General features: G+C 46.5%; 1 protein-coding gene across 6 annotated transcripts in view; it reads right to left on the bottom strand.

Moving 5' to 3' along the window:
- Positions 1 to 17,454, bottom strand: part of PATJ (PATJ crumbs cell polarity complex component) — a 1,366,227-nt gene that overhangs the window by 116,754 nt on the left and 1,232,019 nt on the right. For all 6 annotated transcript variants that reach the window (XM_086953328.1, XM_086953320.1, XM_086953345.1 and 3 more), the window contains one exon: positions 6,065 to 6,169. In XM_086953328.1, coding sequence (XP_086809454.1) covers positions 6,065 to 6,169 — 105 coding nt within the window. The remainder of the gene's footprint in view (positions 1 to 6,064; positions 6,170 to 17,454) is intronic.

Below are 17,454 nucleotides of genomic sequence, written 5' to 3'. Positions count from 1 at the left end.
CTAATCTTTCCTGATCTTCTTCAGAATCCAAGGCAGGAGAGGGAGCAGCAGGAGGCTAAGAGCCCTGTTCCCCACTCTAGCTGGAATGCGTATCTGAGAGACAGCCGTCTTAGGCACTCCAACATGAAATGTGTTGATACTTCACGTTCTCAGCAGTGATGAAAAGATCGGGCCTCATCTTTGGAAGATGCCCTGCGCCACCTTCGGTTGTAGCTGACATTGGCGAGCCTCCTAGCACAGGACCCAGGACCTCACCCACCCTGCTTTTTTAGTACCAGATGGCGGTGGTGTGATGTGTGAGAACTTACATGAGTCTCCCTTTGATGGTTGGCAGGAAGGCCTTAAACACCAAACGAATCACCAGCTGATTTGTATGGATGCGGGCCTCTGCTGATGACCATGATCACCTGCTATCTTACCATTCCTTTGGCCCTGGAGCCACTGACAGCCTTACGACATATTGTTAAAAAATGTACCTTCTCCAGGAACAATAATTTTAATCTAAAACAATTCAGGACTATTTTGGACATTTTACTCAGTATCTTCTAACATTGGTGTGTTTTACTTAATAAATCTTTTGAATAAAATGTATTTCCTAGGCTAGGTACACTGGAGCAGTGCTTGAACTTACACTTGATTGGCAGTAGGTATACCATCGCTAAGCACTGCTAACTGTATATGGCCTTCATGAACCTGTTATCTGCTTTCAATTGCGTGAACAGGAGTAAAATGTGGCAGAAGTCAATCAAAGTATGGTTAGAAGTCCCCTTTGGTTCATTTTTAACACACCCTTCATGAGCATCTAGGGGTAAGGGTACAGTATGGTCAGTCTGGGGAACTCTTAGATGTCTTTCCGCTAGTGAGTGGGGTGCGTTTTGGCAGTAGTGCTTTTTATTTGTTATACACTGATCTGAAAACCCACTTCTAGCTCTACCAGGGATGTGCACAAAGTTGCCAACTCCGCTGTCACAGCATTACTATATGCTGACGATGCAGTTTTAATGGCTAGGATGCCCGATGTCTTGCATATTTTAATTGAATCTTCTGTGTCATTTGTGGGTATCCTTGACCTGAACACTAATTTTGGGAAATCCCTTTTAATCGCCTGTGGGCCTGGTAGGAATTTTTTTTACATCTTTAAAGCTAAATGACCAACATCTTAGCGTAGTACTGACTTTTTGTTATTTGGGCATGGTGTTTGATTCAGGAAATTACTGACAGCCACAAGTGAATGCAGCATGTCTGAGATTAGTAAGAGCAGCAGGTTCTCTTATTAATCTATCCCAGAAAGATGGAAGGGCCACCATATTCACCTTTCCTAAGGTTTATAAAATGCAATGTGTCCCTACAGCAACACATGGAGCAGGGATGTGGGGACACCATAACGTCTCTTCCATACAGAGAGAAGAAAATAGAATTTTTAGGCAGTTGATAAACCCCCCGCTCTCCAGAGCTAATTTAACTTTGCACACTGAACTGAATTTTGATGATGTTTCAGATGCCAATAAATTGGCTCCCCTCCAGCTTTGGGTGGCGAGTGTTCGGAGCAACAATGCAGCAAGTTTTAATATAGCAGTGAAAGCGGACTGTCTTAGCCAGGTAAAGGGCCTTTTCATTCCATGGTTGAACTATGAACTATCTCAGCAAATCTTTTGCTGCCGTTGGTCCAGTTGGAATGTTTACTGCACCTAGTTCCATTATCAAATCGGTTAAGAAGGTGGTCAAGTCCAGATTTCATGAATTTAATTTTGCACAAAGAACTCAGACAGTAAACATGCTGTTCATAATTATTACCTCATGCTCTCAACTGGAGATATAGCACTGTACCTTACTCTGGAGCCTACACGCTGGGAGAGGTCTTTTCTTTTTAGATTTAGGTATGGAACGGTATGGCGCTTACTGTGCTTCTCTGGCATGGCGAAGGTGTGGGACAGCCTATTACCTCCTTGCTCCTGCGACAGCAAAGGCAAAGCAATCTTTGTTGCATTTTACCTTCTTTTGCTGCTTTTATCGGAAATGTTTTAAACTCTGCCTTAAACACACCTTGAAAATGTCAGCCTTTCAAAAATGCAGAGAAGCTTTAATATATCTTCAGATGCTAAATAACCCCGATATCTATTGTAGTGTTTGTTGTCTCCTGAATATGACCATCCGTTGTAGAAAGTCTTTGGAGGGAAATTAGGTGTGAAAGTCTGCATTTTACTGACAGTCCCTTATGCACAAATATATGTATTTTTATTGATCTTTTTATGGTTGTTCTTAATTTGAATTTTAATGTTAACATTACGTGGTATATTTTGAGGGACTGTTTGCTATTTGTGTGCATTTTTTATCTTGTGCTTTCATGATCGTTTTCGGAGATCAAATATAGATTTTTAAACTGAAACTACCGCCCATATGAGCCACAAATGCAGAGCATGGCCAGTATCCGACTTGCAGGTAGGCACTAATGTTTTTATGTATCTGCTGGGTACATTTTTATGTTGATGCTAACTACATGGTTGGACGTAAGGGATAAATGTTAAGAAGTGAACCAAGGGTAAAAAGAGCCGCTTCAGCCACAGTTCTGGGTTTTCACAGCCATGTTCTGAAATCCAACTCAATGATTTGATATTCTGGTTTAAAAACTGTGGCGTGCTGAATACATCTCCCGTCCTGCCAAGTATCACGCATCAGGCGCGATACTAATGCATTTCAGTGTGGTAATCCGCATCACCGCAGTGAAATGCATTGTCACGCATTTGCGTAGTATCTCAGCATCCCTGGCACTGCCTAAATATCATGGAGTCAGTGAAAGTGTGCCAGCTGGCAGCGCACCTTTCCTGAGGAGCGCAAGCTGTTCCCCATGCAGGCTTGAGTCTTGTAGAGTGTTGAGGCTGCTCGAAGGCTAACAATGTTTCAGGTGGTTTCCGCTGCTCCGCGCGGCTTTCACGCAACCTGACGTCATGGCAGTGGGAGATGTCAATTCCTGCTTGCAAGGCGGGGGAGTTTGCTTTGGGAGCAAACGGTTTTGGCTGGTTAAAGGTGCGCAGGCGCCGACGCTATCTTGGCGCTCGCAGCACTGCCTGCTGCTCACCTGCCCAGGCCTCCATTGCGTGCTGTACCACGGCGAATTATCTTTCAGCACCGGAGCTCTCACTGCCTCACGTCAATCAAGCAGCACTTTGAATTGCACGGAGACTGAGGCAGACGGTTGTGGCAGCATTCATGGCCAGCACTTTCCCTTGACCCGAGTCCAGGCCTGGCCCAGAAAACTCTGGAGGCACGTGACGTGGCAATTGGTAAATGTTGCCGTAGCTCGAGTTACTGCAACTTAGATAAGTAATTGCAGTCACCGGACTGTGTGCGTGTGTGATTATGTAATTCCTTCAGTGAGCGCGCGATCCGCAGCTGCCACAGTGGGTGCCGGTCTTATACAAAACGCACTGTTACTCAAAGAAGTGCCCTAGCATGGCTGCATGTTGCACTATTGCTAATTTATTTAGCATTTATTTTACCATGTTTGAAACTGTTCTTGTCGCATTCTGCCTAATTGGGATGAAAGGTGAAGTGGGCCTATTTCAATTTCAAACGTAGGAGTGAAAAATGAAATGCGCTGATGTTATGGCAATGATGTTGAACCCCTTCACTATGTGAATAACCTTAATTTCACTGTTCTCCACGACTGTTCACACCCAGAGGCACAACTAGATCCAAATTGCGGGTGAAGCTAGAGGGGGCAGATTCTTCCAGAATTAGGCAGAACGGAGATGAAGGGCCTCTAAGAAGGGCTGAAAAACAACAATGCCTCATTAAGAAGGAAATGGTCTTTTAAAGACCTGTGAAGTGCTCGGGTGCGGCTGTGTGTCTGCCCGGGAAGCTGTCTCAGCCCCGGCGGACACACACGACGGGGTACAGGGGCTGAAGCTTGCTCGCCTGATCACAACCGCCTGCTGCATTCTCCCCTGAAGACTTTCCCTAATCACTAGCATTCCCATGTCCAGGGGGAGGCTCAGTGAGAAGACCTGTACCTTCCGAGCTCTCCTGTGCTTCACACCCCTCCAGTTCTGCTTGGCAGGCACAGAGCTGATCAGGCTGCACTCAGGTCCCTGGGTTGCCACAGGCCTAGAATTGCCAGCAGCTGCTCTAGAAGCCTCAAGGCCGCTTGGCTTCTGCTGAAAAATATAACTGAGAAGCAGTGACTCGGGGTTGAGTCTGAGGGTGTGGGTCTGCCGAGTCGTGCCGACTGATACCTGCACGATGCGCACCTGTCATCCTGCTACTGCCTTCTGCAACCCCCACAGCGGTATGAAAGGTTTTCAAAAATTATTTTAATGCATGCAGCATACTTTTCTAAAGAATGGGCATTCTGTGATCTGGTATCCTTGGATTTGTCTATCAGAAGCTGGTTAAGAGGTCAGTGCGAGGGCAATTTCCACCGGCTCAAAGGAGAAGTCTGAAACTCCGACTGCCAACACAGTCTCTTTAAATGTAGAGCAGAAAGCAAACCTATAAATTTTTACTTTTCGCACCTGAACCATTATTGCTCACCACTCCATGGCAACCTCAATGTGCAGAAGCATTTAGTTTATCCTAGCATGATGGAACACGTTTTGACTCACATTTGGGCGCCCACTGACACTAATCACTGTACTCGGAAGGTGCAGGGAACTCGCCAGCTTCCAGGGAACAGTACAGTAATTCACAGAAGAGCGCACCAGTGTTCCATTCCTTAACTGAGATGTTAGCTCTAATCCAACTGCGGTGTCCAGTGCATGTCTGGCTACATTTACTTGCTGCAATAGCCATCTCAAGTGCCACACATTTGAATTTCCCCTTCCATTTCTGCTTTTGAACATCTCTCTCTCCTCCAATCTCACCTATACACCTTCTTTTTTAACTCTTTCCCTCTCTCCTCCTTTTGTCTACATCCTCTCCTCTCACCCCTCTCCCTGCTCCCATTGTCTCCCTCTTTCTCTCTCCTTTCCCTCCTTCATTTTCTCTTTTTCCATCTCATCCTTTACCTCCACCTTTAAGAAATGTTTACATACATAGTCTGGGGTGAATGTCATGTGATGTCTTAATGAACAGGCTGTATTCTACAGCATGTTAAAAATCGGACATGTTCAAAACAGCATGTATGCAGTATGCGATATGATGCACTTCCACTGTCACTTTAGTGCTAAAAGAATGATAATAGCTGTAACCAAGTGTGCGTTTCTGTGCCTTCCTTTAAGTTTGCGGTTTATTTTTCGAAACTGCAGGTGGTAATTTAAAACGGGTTTCTGACAGCAACAAGCTATCATCTATGTTGTATGGGAGATTATTGCACCTGCCTCAGCCTGTGAAGATAATGCAGAATGGTGCTTGGCTGTTTAGTCTGTCTGTGCACGTGTCAGCTGAGACAGTGTGACACTTAGATAACTGAGATGGCTTCGTAGGTAACTTGTTCATATTGGTGCCTCACACATCCTTCCTGTTGGGCCAGGTCCCATGTGGACAGAGACCATTTCTAGTGCTTTGCAGCACTTTTAGGATGTTCTTGGAGTTTCTTGTTGCTCAAATGGGTGTAATTTCTGATAATCATACGTTTCCCTCATCTTCATTGCTTGATTCTGCTTGTGAGAAAGTGTCACTCCTAGTCGTTGAAATGTCACTCATAATTACACTGACATTTTGAAAATGTCACACATAGCAATCTTAAACCTTGGCAGCTATGCGTAAAAACAGATCTGAACAGTCAAACATTAGCAAAACATAAAGAAAGAATTTCAGTTTTACAGTTCAATTGGAGGCGCACATAATTAAAAGCATTGAGAGACACTAACTTTATAAAAAACTGCTTGAACAAACGGAATGATGCTTGCACCAGTGTGATGTTGTTACGTTCGTCGTACATCCGTGTAATCATGCTCACATTCTCTCTCAATGGGAAAATGCTTCTTAAGTAAAGCATTGGAATACATTGCTTTCAACATGGCCGACAAAGTGAGCACTCATCTGTGTTGGGGTGTGCGGTGCTCAGTCTCTGAACATCCTGCAGTTATCTGCCTCGCGCAGCTGCGCGCCGCACTTATCACCGTACCTGCAGGATAATGCTGCCGTAGGCATTCTTCAGCAGATTAACCACGTCGGCGTGAGCGAGCCCGTCCAACGGCTGCCCATTAATACTGATAATCCGATCTCCCACCTAAAAACACAAACGGAACACAAAATTACAAACATTCGGCAATCAAATCAGACGGCAGAATCCTTAAATTCCTCACGGCGCAGTCATGCTTTTCAGGGGTGCTTCGGAGGACACACTGAATTTTCACACTTCGTATACTTGGCTCTTCAAGGGATAACCAATTTATTTTTTTCATAAACATACCAGTCTAACCGGCTAGCGGGAATAAGCTTCGGTGTGCCCGTTAATGAATTCTGTTAAATTGGAAAACATGTCCTGGCTCATGCGCCGCGCTTTTTGCTGTCATGATTGTAGTGGAGCAGGTGTTTACTCATCAGCTGAAAAACATTGGCATCCTGCATGCAAGCAATCTAGACAATCTGACAAAGCAGCATGGCAACCAACATGCACTTTCGAGCTGACTATGAACCGAATCCGAGCTCACTGAACGGCTTTGACAGCAAAATAGAAACACAACCAAGCAACACAAGTAAATGTTGGCGTGTGTCAAGAGCTGCGGTTATTAAAAATACAATGCTAAGAAGTAGGTGTTACAAGGCTATTTCATAAATCGAAAAAGTAACTGCAGCGAAACATGAAAATTCAAATGAAGAAAAAACTTTAAAGTTAAAGTAATATGAAATGACTGTCCGGTTACAATGAATTAATTAATTCAATACTAACTAAATATGTATGAATATAATGCAGGACAAGTTTTGGTCCAGATAACGATTTTGGAACACATTAATTATGTAGGAGGCTGGCTTAGTATATAGATCACACTTATTTAAGTGTGCCACCCTGCACTAATCCAGACAACCCTTATGGTGATTTTAGTGGTCTTAGACAGCCATAGAAAGCTCTCTAAGTGGTAGCTGTGGAGAGCAGCCTTCAGGCTTAGTCCAGAAGGAGTGCAAATCAGCTTGTTTTAACAGATCTAATCATATAGTGTAGGTTAAACAAAAAAGAACCACACAGTGTAGTGATAAAAATATGTCCATTTATTACCCAACACTCACCAACACACTGGTATGTCTTCTAACTGGAGATATCAGCACAAATACACAGTAACACTTCAATTGAAAGAGGTAAGTAAGCACAATACACAGTTGTCACCAGGGGGAGACCAAACCATATACTAAAGAAGTGGAATGCGAACTGCGACTGAAGTGGTGACTTGGACCAGGAGACTTAGACGAGCTGGGGACACAAAACCACCTAAGGCAAGTACCCAGGAACCACACGGAGGCTCTGTGCATAGTGGAAACACAACTGCATACTCAATGGGAAAGTCGCGGTTGCCGTTTTAAAAGAGAAGGATCCTTCCAATTGGACCCTGACAAAACCCCATCGAAGAAAGAAGGTTGTAGAGTCACCCCACCCTTGGAAACCCCAGGAAGCACAGTGCAAACAAAGTGTGTGCACAGGTGCGAATTGACATCGGAAACCGCCATAGACCACAATGGAGGACTTCAGGAATGATGCAGCTGGTGAAGAAGGTGGAATAGTCAGGTGGAATCCAAGGGTGGATTTTTGAAGAGAAGAACCTGCAAGCAGAGGGGGCTGAGTCTACGCCACTCAGAGGTGACCAGGAGACACGGAAGAGCAATGACTACCAATGACGGAAAATGCAGGAGTGAGGACAGTGACGTTGTCGCTGCAGCTGTGAGAACCAGGCAATGCTGTGAAGGACCAGGAGCCGTTCACGAGCTGTTCCATGTCGGAAGTTGAGAACCAGGGGGTTGGTGTTCTCCGGGAGCACCAGAAAGCCTTGGCAGCAGCAATAGACATGGTAAACAATAAAGGAGCAACTTTGGGACCAGCAAGGTCCAAGGGACTCGGACTCGCCAAGTACAGGAGACTCAGAGCAGGCCAGAGAAAGTAGGGAGCCCACTGAAGCCAAAGAAGACCCTCAAGAGGACCCACAGGCCATAGGCACAGGAGTCGCAAGAGGACCTCGAGCAGCTCTCCAAATATGCAGGCCCACAGTGCTGACAAAGACCTCAGTAGAAAGAGATGCTGGAGACTAGAGTTTCTTGTAGCCCGAAGATCTCTGGAGTACAGAGCCAACAAACCTTGGTAATGGCAAGTCCATGCGGTGCACAAGGGTTCTGTTCCAACGGTTCTGCCGAGGGATACTGGCCTCAAACTTGCTGAGAGAAGAGGTCAGGCCTCGAGGGAGTTGCAGAACCACAAACTGTGTTGCTGAGCCTTTCGGAGTCCCTGGGACGTCAGGAGAAGCAGACCGGTCAGCTTTGTTGCGCTGCCTGTAGATGCAGGGGAGTGACTCCTTCAGTCCAAGGGAGATTACTTTGGGTGTCTTTATTGCCCACATGCCTAGAGAGGAACCTAGAAGAGGCACAGGCACAGACGATGAAGAAGACTAGCCGAACAGCGAGACCAGGAGCAGTAGAAGTCTTCTGTGTTGCAGTCTCGGTTCCAGGCAAAGTCCAGCGAGGCCCAGGTGGTCGAGGTTGAAGTGGCTTCGGGTTTGAATCTTGACCCACGACGAATCTCAAGAGCCTGCCACAGGTAAGAAATAAGTACCCTAGGGAAAGGGTTGGAATGATTCAGGGGTCCACCCCAGAGGAGGGGCTGGACAGAGGGAGGATATCCCATGTCTTTTGTCCAGTTTTGCGCCATAGTAGGAGCCAAAGGCTCCCTGAACTGGCTCAAACCAGATTATGCAAGGTGGTCACACCTCCCTGTGACAGGAAACCTGTTATTCTACCTTCCCCAGTTCAAGCTCAGGTCAGCAGGAGGAGAAGGGCAAAAACATGTCTGTGGTCGGCAGCAGCACTAGCCTGCTGTTGGACCCTGAAACATTGGTACCAGGAATACATGGGGGGCACCCTAGGGGAACCCCCAGTACATGGGATCCTACATCCAAAACTGGAATCGGCTTGGGGTAGGATTCTAACATGTTTGATAGCAAACATGACCGGGTTCGGTATAGCCACTATATAGTTAGACATCTCATAATGACTGATGTCCACTATAATTATTAAAATGGCTGACCGCACTTACAATGCCTTAAGAATCAACTCCGGGGTTTGTAGGGGTGTCCTGCACATGAAGTGGCACCCTTCCACTTATAATCAAGCAACCTGCCTTCAGGATTGAAAGCCCTGCCTTAGGGGTGACTAGGAGGTAGTGACCTCAGATATAAGGAAACATATCTGCCGTAAGTGGTGCTAGCACCAGCTTACACAGGCTGCAATGGCAGGCCTGTAGTCACTGTTTAAGTGGACTCTCCTGGGTGGCACAATACATGCTGAAGCCCAGAGGAGAACTATGCCCTGGGTACCTCAGTACCATATATTAGGGACTTAGAAGGGTACACCAATAGCCAATTGGGAAGGTACCAAAGTACTGACCACTGTCAAATTTAGGGAGAGAGCACAGTGACTGGGGTACTGATTATCTGGATCCCAGTCAGACTAGTCATACAACTGAATAACATCAGCAAAAAGTGAGAATAACCACGAAAGCAGATTCTACTTCCCTACACAATATTTCTAAAAACTGTTTTTCAGCGCACCGTGGCTGGTTTGGTGTACTGTCTGACAGTGCAACCATTCATTGCCCGCTTCAATTTTCGTGCATTACCAAAACAGATTCCTTAACTAGGCCTGCTGCACCTGGGCATCTGCTTGAGTATCTGATTGTAAACAATAATGGTGAGCGAAGGTGTGCACCGATCGCCATGTGGTAGCCTTGCAGATCTCAGCAACGGGCACAGTTCTAAGCAGGGCAGCAGTGGTGGCCTTACCCCTAGTAGAATGAGCCATAGGTCTTTTAGGGAGGTGCTTGTTGGCTAACTGGTAAGCAAGGGAAAGAGACTATCCACCTCAAGATAGTTTGCTAAGAAGAAGGTAAACCAGTGTGCATTGGACCATCATTTATAAACAAATGGTCGGACGGTCTTATTTGTTTTGGTTTTGTCAAGGTAAAACCCTTCTAAGATCTAGGGACTGTAAAGCCCTTTCTGGTAGTGTGGAAGGGTTTGGGAAAAATGTAAGTAAAGTAATAGTCTGATTGATATGGAAATCCGAAACGACTTTTGGTAAACAACTAGGATGTATTCTCATAACCACCCTGTTTGAATGGAAAATCAGAAAAGGTTCCTTTACTCAAAGAGCCTGGATTTCACTGACTCAGCTGACTCTGCGTGCAGAGGTGATCGCCAATAAAAGGCAGTCTTCCAGATAAGGTGGGTAGTGACGCCTTGTGTATGGGCTCAAAGGGAGGGCTCATTAATTTGGAGGGAACCACATTAAGAACCCATGAAGGAGCGGATGACCTTACAGGAGGGTAAACCTTCTTTAAATATTTGAGGAAGTCCTTGACTCCAGGTATATGGAAAAAAGAAACCTGTGTGAGTGACTTTCGGTTAGCTGCAATGTCGACCAGATGCACTTTTATAGATGTGAACTGGAGACCACATTTGGCTAAGTGCTATAAATAAGGCAAGATCACCTGTTCTTGACCTAGAATAGGGTTATGACCATTGTTGATGCACCATAAGTAGAAACCCTTTCATTTGAAAGCGTAAGATTTCCTGGTAGAAGGCATCCTAGAGTCTCTTAAGATATCTATACAGTCTTGGGAAAGACATAGGTGCCCATATTGCAGGAATTTAGGAGCCATACCATCAAGCTCAGAGAGGGAAGTTTGGGATGGAAGATCCTGCTGTCTAGCTTGAATAGGAGATCAGGTCTGCATGGCAACCTCCTGTGTGGGGCTTCAAACAGGTAAAGAAGGTCCAGGTACCACAACTGGCAAGGACATTTCAGAGCGATCAGTATAATCCTGGTCTTGAGTCTGTAAATCTTGTTGATGACTATGTGGATGAGAGGTGGGAGAACAAGCGTAAAGTAATGTTTTTGATCAGCTGATCAAAAGAATATTCCCGTTGGATCCTGGCTGGGGAAGTCCGAATGCGAAGATGCAGCATTTTGCGTTTGCTGCGTACGTAAACAGGTCGATTTCTCGCATGTCCCAATGACGGAAAATGTCCTAAGCGACTCTGTCGTTTAATACTTAGTCTTGAACTTTGGCGAAGTTAAGACTGAGAGACTCTGCGTGGACATTGAGTGTGCCTGGAAGATGAATCTCAGAGATGGTCAGATGTTTAGCGGGTAGCCACATCCATATGGCTTGAACCTTCAGAGATAGGGGCCGTGACCTGGTTCCTCCCTCCTTGTTCAGATAATTCATTGTGGTCATATTGTCTGTGTGCACCAGAAGGGAGCTTGTCTAAATGGATGGGTAAAAGGACTTGAGCGTGTGATGGACTGCTCTCAGTGCCAACATGTTGATATGGCACAACCTTTCCGTTTCCGACCACAGTTCCTTGAACTTGAAGAGGGCCCACGTGGGCTCCATGGCCCTGAAGAGAAGCATCTGCAAGGAGTGCCAGCGCGGAAAGGTCCTGGTTAAAAGACATACCCATCGAGAGATGAGGCCGCTTCATCCACCATCGGAGCGAGTCTTTGGCCATTTAAGAGAGGGTCACTAAACCAAACTGTCCGAGAACTGCGACCACTGGTCTTCCAACGCCTGCTTGAGTGGGCACATGAAGTCTGGCATTGGGAACAATGTAGATGCACAACAGCATGGACCCCAGCAGAGGCCACCTGCCTGGCTGATGGAGAAGGAGTGTGGAGGAGAGTCAGACACTTGTTGATTAAGGATAACCTCTCCTCTGAAGGAAACCCTCTTGCGTTTTCGGTGTGGAAGCAGACATCTTGCAGATCGATGGCGCACAATCAGTCCCCCTGAAGCAGTTTGGGTTAGATCGGGTGAAGGGCAAGCTTCCTGAACTTCTCCCAGCAGATTTTTTTTTAACACATATTTTATTCAGTATTTAGTACATGAAATGCAAATACATGCCATGAGTGTCCTAAGGAGTACTTCCCAGGTATATCTAATAACAGAGTGCTTCTACAACACAATATCAAGTCTGGTAATTCACAGGGCTCTGCAAAAAAAAGATAATCTCGTCCCCACAATTGGGGCCATTAGGTCCCAGGTAGCATTCAGACATCGCTTCTACAAAAATCTTCGAACTATGTGTGTTATAACAATATCCGTCAACTCAGTAACTTAATCCACCCCTCCCCTCACACTGATGGGTAAAGTCCTAAATGTATCTCTCTAGTGGACAGACATTCTCTGGTTTGACTATTGGCTCTAGTCAAGAAGCTTGTGGTTCATCAAGTAGATTTGAGACAACGAGGAGCTAAATTTGGTGTCACGGACCTTTAGTTTCTTCGCCATTAGTAGGATCAGTGAGTGGGCCATTAGTAGGATCAGTGAGTGGGATAGGAGTTACTACGTCTGGACAGAATTTTGTCTGGTGTGCTATCCGTCCATCATCCCGTTTGGTATCGCTTTGTTTGCCCTAAATTGGCAGGGTATGCCCGGACGTGGGTCCCTTGCTCACTTTGCTACTGGATTCAAGATAGTCTGGCTGATGAGGGTTATGAACCCGAAACCAGTCAAAGGATGCTTGTTTCCGGTCCAGGGAAGACATGGCTTGGCAGTTCGGGCTGGACTGTTCCCATGAGGCACAGGGTCAGACTGATTTACATATGGCCATGTCTGAAATGGGGTGGTGGAGTGAGCTAAAGAATGAGGATGGATTAAACCCAGATCAGTTGACGGGGGTTGAGTGTTTGATTTGCTCAAGCGCTCCATCCATCATCTCCTTTTTGGATCGCTTTGGTGTGCTATCTAGGCACAACATACTATGTCGCCGTGTCATGCCTAGGATTGTGCGGGCTGCCTATCGGATACATCTAGGGCTTGAAAGGAAGCTAATATTAGGTCCCATTGCATGGCTATAGGTCGTCTACGGAGTTCCTTGTGGATGAACTTGTTTAAGAGTCTTGCAGCCTGATTCATCATAGACCCGTTTTGCGAGTCTATAATATCGATTCATAAGGAATCGCTATTACAGACTCGCAAAACAGGATTCATGTAGGAATCGCAAAAAGATTTGTGATTCCTACACAATCCTTATTTGCGATTAGCAAGTTGCTAATCGCAAATAAGGAATAACTCCCCATTCATTCCTATGGGCCAAAAGGCCCATAGGAATGAATGGGGAGTATTCCTTATTTGCGATTAGCAATTAGCTAATCGCAAATAAGATAGCGATTTAAAGGGTGCCAGGGGTGTCCAAAGGACACCCTGTAGCACCCCTTAAATGCAAATTGAAACAGGTGTTGCGCACACACATGTCCAAAGGACATGTGTGTGTGCAACATGCAACTTAGAAAAATGCTTTTAAAAGCATTTTTCTAAGTTTTCGCTATTTACCACGAGGTTTGACCTCGCAGTAAATAGCGGGCCGAAATTGCGAATTCGCAATTTTTTAATGGATGATGAATTGCATTTAAGGAATCTCAAATAGAGATTCCGTAAATGTAATTCCTCGCAAAATTGCGACATCGCTATTACCGATTTTTGCATTTGGGATGATGAATCCCAAATGCAAAAATAGAGCACGCAAAGGGCCAGATTCTCTGAATCTGGCCCTTTGCGAGCCGATTTCGGCTTGATGAATCAGGCTGTTAGTTCTAGAATGGTTCTGTACTCCAGATTTGGACCCTTCTTTCCTACTAGGAAGTCGCGGGAGTATATTCACAGGCTTTATTGAGAGACAGCAACCTTTCCAATGGCTTCTTTTTGGAGAAGAGTGGCTACTTCTGCTTGTAGCAATTCTTGTTGGTAACAAGAAGTTCTCTGAGGTGGAAAAGCAGGCGGAGGAGACTTGAACCCAATGGAGTAGCCATTCTAAATATTGAGCACCCCTTACTTGTCCAAAACTATACTCCCCCCCCCGCCCCCCCCCCCCCACTCACTCCCACCACCGTGGGGAACGGAAAAGGGGAGAATTTGCTTTGCTGTTATTTTGGCAGAGGAGGCTGAGCGACGAGCCCCCCCACCACTTCCTTGGGCCGGTCAGCGCAGATGTTAATGTCACCTGGCTTGATATTGCTGCTGCGTTGCCCAGTGAGGGGTTTAAACATTCTGCTGGTAATGGCGATGATCATAGGATCATTTCATCGGCTGCATGAGTACCGAACAATGAATTTCCATTGAATGGCAGGTTTCAAATTCTTTGATGGAAAAGTTTAAGCTCTGTAAGTCTCAGCCAGAAGAAGCGTCCTGCGTCATGCACAGATTCCATGGGAGTAGCCATGAGCTGCTAGATCAGATGCATCAGCGGCTGCACTGATGACTTGGTTTGCCACCAGGACAGGCTCCTGGAGGATTTCTAGAAAATCTTTTCTATCCTCCTATGGCAGTTTTCAGTAAACCTCGACAGTATAGAGCTCTGTTTTACCTTCCTAACAGTGTTGAGGCACTGGTGACTTTTATGTAGGATGTGGAAGTGTTGCACATTTTCTTTCTGAGGGAGTCCAAGTGTTTACTGTCCTTATCAAAAGGCACTATAGATGTGTCTTCCTAGCTGCTGCTATTATAACCGAATCAGGTCATGCATTGGATCTGAGCAAGAGGGAGTCCTGGTAAGGTGTCTTATATTTCTTTGTAATGCGGGAACATGCAGCACCTACTGATACCAGTGTCAGAAGAGTCTGAAGAGCTGGTTCTAAGAGACCAGGAACCAGTGATAGCATTGCCCTGAATGAAGCCCTGTGATGCAATGCTTCAAATATCACAGAAGGCGATGTGACCGGAGCAGGCATCTTAATATTTAGTTTTGTCGTCTCTCTGAATAAGTCCTCATTTAAGGTGATGATGTTGTCCACTGGTGAGACACTTGCCAGCGGCGTGGCCGACAGCGTTGGAGAGTAGTCTCTTAGAGAGGAAGGGGAGGTGTTAGTGGACCAGGATCTACGCCTGCGAGATCTCGATGAGTGAGATTGACGAAATCTAGATGGTGTACGCCTAAAAGGTTTTCTAGATCGTGATCTCCGTGTAGAAGGTAATCGTGGCCTTCATGGAGATCTTGTAGTAGTCTTTGAAGGAGGAAGAGTACCAGAAGATACCATAGATGGAGAATAGGTCTGCGATTAGTCTGAATGTACACTATGATGTGGCACTCTCCATTCCTAAACACTCTGAAGAAGCCAGCATGGTGAAAGGTTGGCAGGTGCAGCCTCCTTCTCCAGGGCAGGAGAGATCCCTCTGCTGAAATCTGAATTCTGATCCCTGATGAAGAAGATCTTCTCCTCGACGTCGACCGTCTGGGTCTCGATTTTGATCTATGCCTCTGACACTCCACTGGAAAAGGTTGCACATTTCTCGACGTCCATGAAGTTCTCGACATCGACTGACACCATCTTTCCTTTGTTGGCGAGCCAGAAGCACACGTTACTTACCTTCGGAAACGATATATCTGTAAGAAACATTAGTATTGATAGGTTCCTTACCTTAGAATTACCCCAAGACGTCAAACTGAATCCGGAAAGTTTTTCGTCAGCAGTACCCCTGCGCGTCGGTAGGCGTTGTCGTGCAGCTCCGCGTGCTGCATTGGCGCCGTGATGACGCCGTCGGAGCTACTTAGACGTTCCCACACGCGCTGACGTCAGTTTTGTACACGACTTTCTGTGCCACTAACGCAGAGCCATGCAAGATACTGAGCACTGGTGCCAAGATACTAGGGCCCTGAAAGGGATGACCTTGACCCTAGAAATCAGTTTGCAGAACGGGGGGGATAGGTGGGGCGGTTTAGGAATCTATCACTACTAATGTTTCTTACAGATTTATCGTTACCGAAGGTAAGTAACTTGTGCATCTGAAAGAAACATATAGTGCTAGATTTCTTACCTTAGAATAGATACCCCAGCAATACCAACCTCAGTGGTGGGTCCGTGAACCAAGATCACACCAGAAAGTCCTAGAGAACAGAACGGCCAAAGAAGCAGTCTCTCTGGACTTGGTTGTCCAGGCAGTAGTGCTTGGTAAACGTGTGCAGGGAGGCCCACGTAGCTGCCTGACAAATGTCCTGCAAGGGAACGCTACGTCCCAGTGCAGTAGTGGCCGCCGTCGCCCTTGTAGAATGGGCACGCAACCCCACAGGAGTCTCCTTTGTAGCCAAGGAGTAGCAAGCCTTTATGCACGGAACGACCCACCGAGAGATGGTCCGTTTTTGCACAGCCCGACCTTTCTTGGCGCCCACGTAGCCAACAAAGAGCTGGTCATCCACCCGGAATTGTTGTGTGCGACTCAGACAGAACGAGAGCGCACGTTTTGGGTCCAGACAGTGGAGACTCTCTTCCTCTTTCGAAGGATGCAGAGGCCGAGGCGGAAAGAAGGTGGAAAGAAGGTGGGCAAGGTGATGGTCTGCCCAATGTGAAAGGCAGTGACAACCTTGGGCAGGAAGGAAGAACGAGTCCTCAGAACAACTTTGTCCGGATGGACAGAGAGAAAAGGAGGTTTAGAAGAAAGAGCCTGGAGCTCACTCACTCTTATGGCAGAGGTGATGGCAGCCAGGAAAGCAGTCTTTGGAGTCAGAAGACGAAGAGGGCAATTATGAAGTGGCTCAAAGGGAGCACACATCAGAAAGGTAAGAACTAGATTCAAGTCCCACTGAGGCATCACAAAAGGAACAGGAGGAAACATGTGCGTGATGCCTTTCAAAAATCTATTTACAACGGGGGACTTGAAAAGGGAAGGCTGATCTGGAAGCCTTAGAAAGGCGGAAATGGCCGAGAGATAGCCCTTGATAGTGCCCAGAGCAGAGCCCTGCTGGGCCAAAGAAAGAAGAAAACAGGACCTCTGAAAGAGGGGCAGAAAGGGGATCCACAGCCTTTTCTGTGCACCATGCCACAAACGTATTCCACTTACAGGCATATATTGTTTTTGTGGAGGGACGCCTGGCTGCCAGAATAACATTACAGACTTCGGGAGGCAGGTCGAAAGACGTCAACTGCCGCCGCTCGATCTCCACGCAAGGAGGTGGAGACTGGACAGATTCGGGTGGAGGACCATCTCCTGTTGCTGTGACAGAAGATCCTCCCGAAGAGGCAGACGAATCAGGGGATCGGTGCTAATACTGAGTAGCTCGGAATACCATACTCTTCGAGCCCAGTCCGGAGCCACAAAGATGACTTGGGCCCGGTCAGGCCTGATCTTCTACAGCATTCAGGGCAGAAGTGGTATAGGCGGAAAGGTGTACAACAGACCGCAACTCCACTCGTGATGAAAAGTGTCGCCGAGTGACTGCAGTCTTGGAAATTCCATCACACAGAACTGATTACATTGCGTGTTCGCTTTGGTGGCAAACAGATCTAATCAAGGCTCTCCCCACTGCTGAAAGAGACCTTGCG

Source organism: Lissotriton vulgaris, chromosome 1_1 (genome assembly GCF_964263255.1).
Source record: "Lissotriton vulgaris chromosome 1_1, aLisVul1.2, whole genome shotgun sequence".
Taxonomy (NCBI): domain Eukaryota; kingdom Metazoa; phylum Chordata; class Amphibia; order Caudata; family Salamandridae; genus Lissotriton; species Lissotriton vulgaris.
The sequence above is the reverse complement of the archived record's forward strand: the minus strand, read 5'-3'. Positions and strand labels throughout refer to the sequence as shown.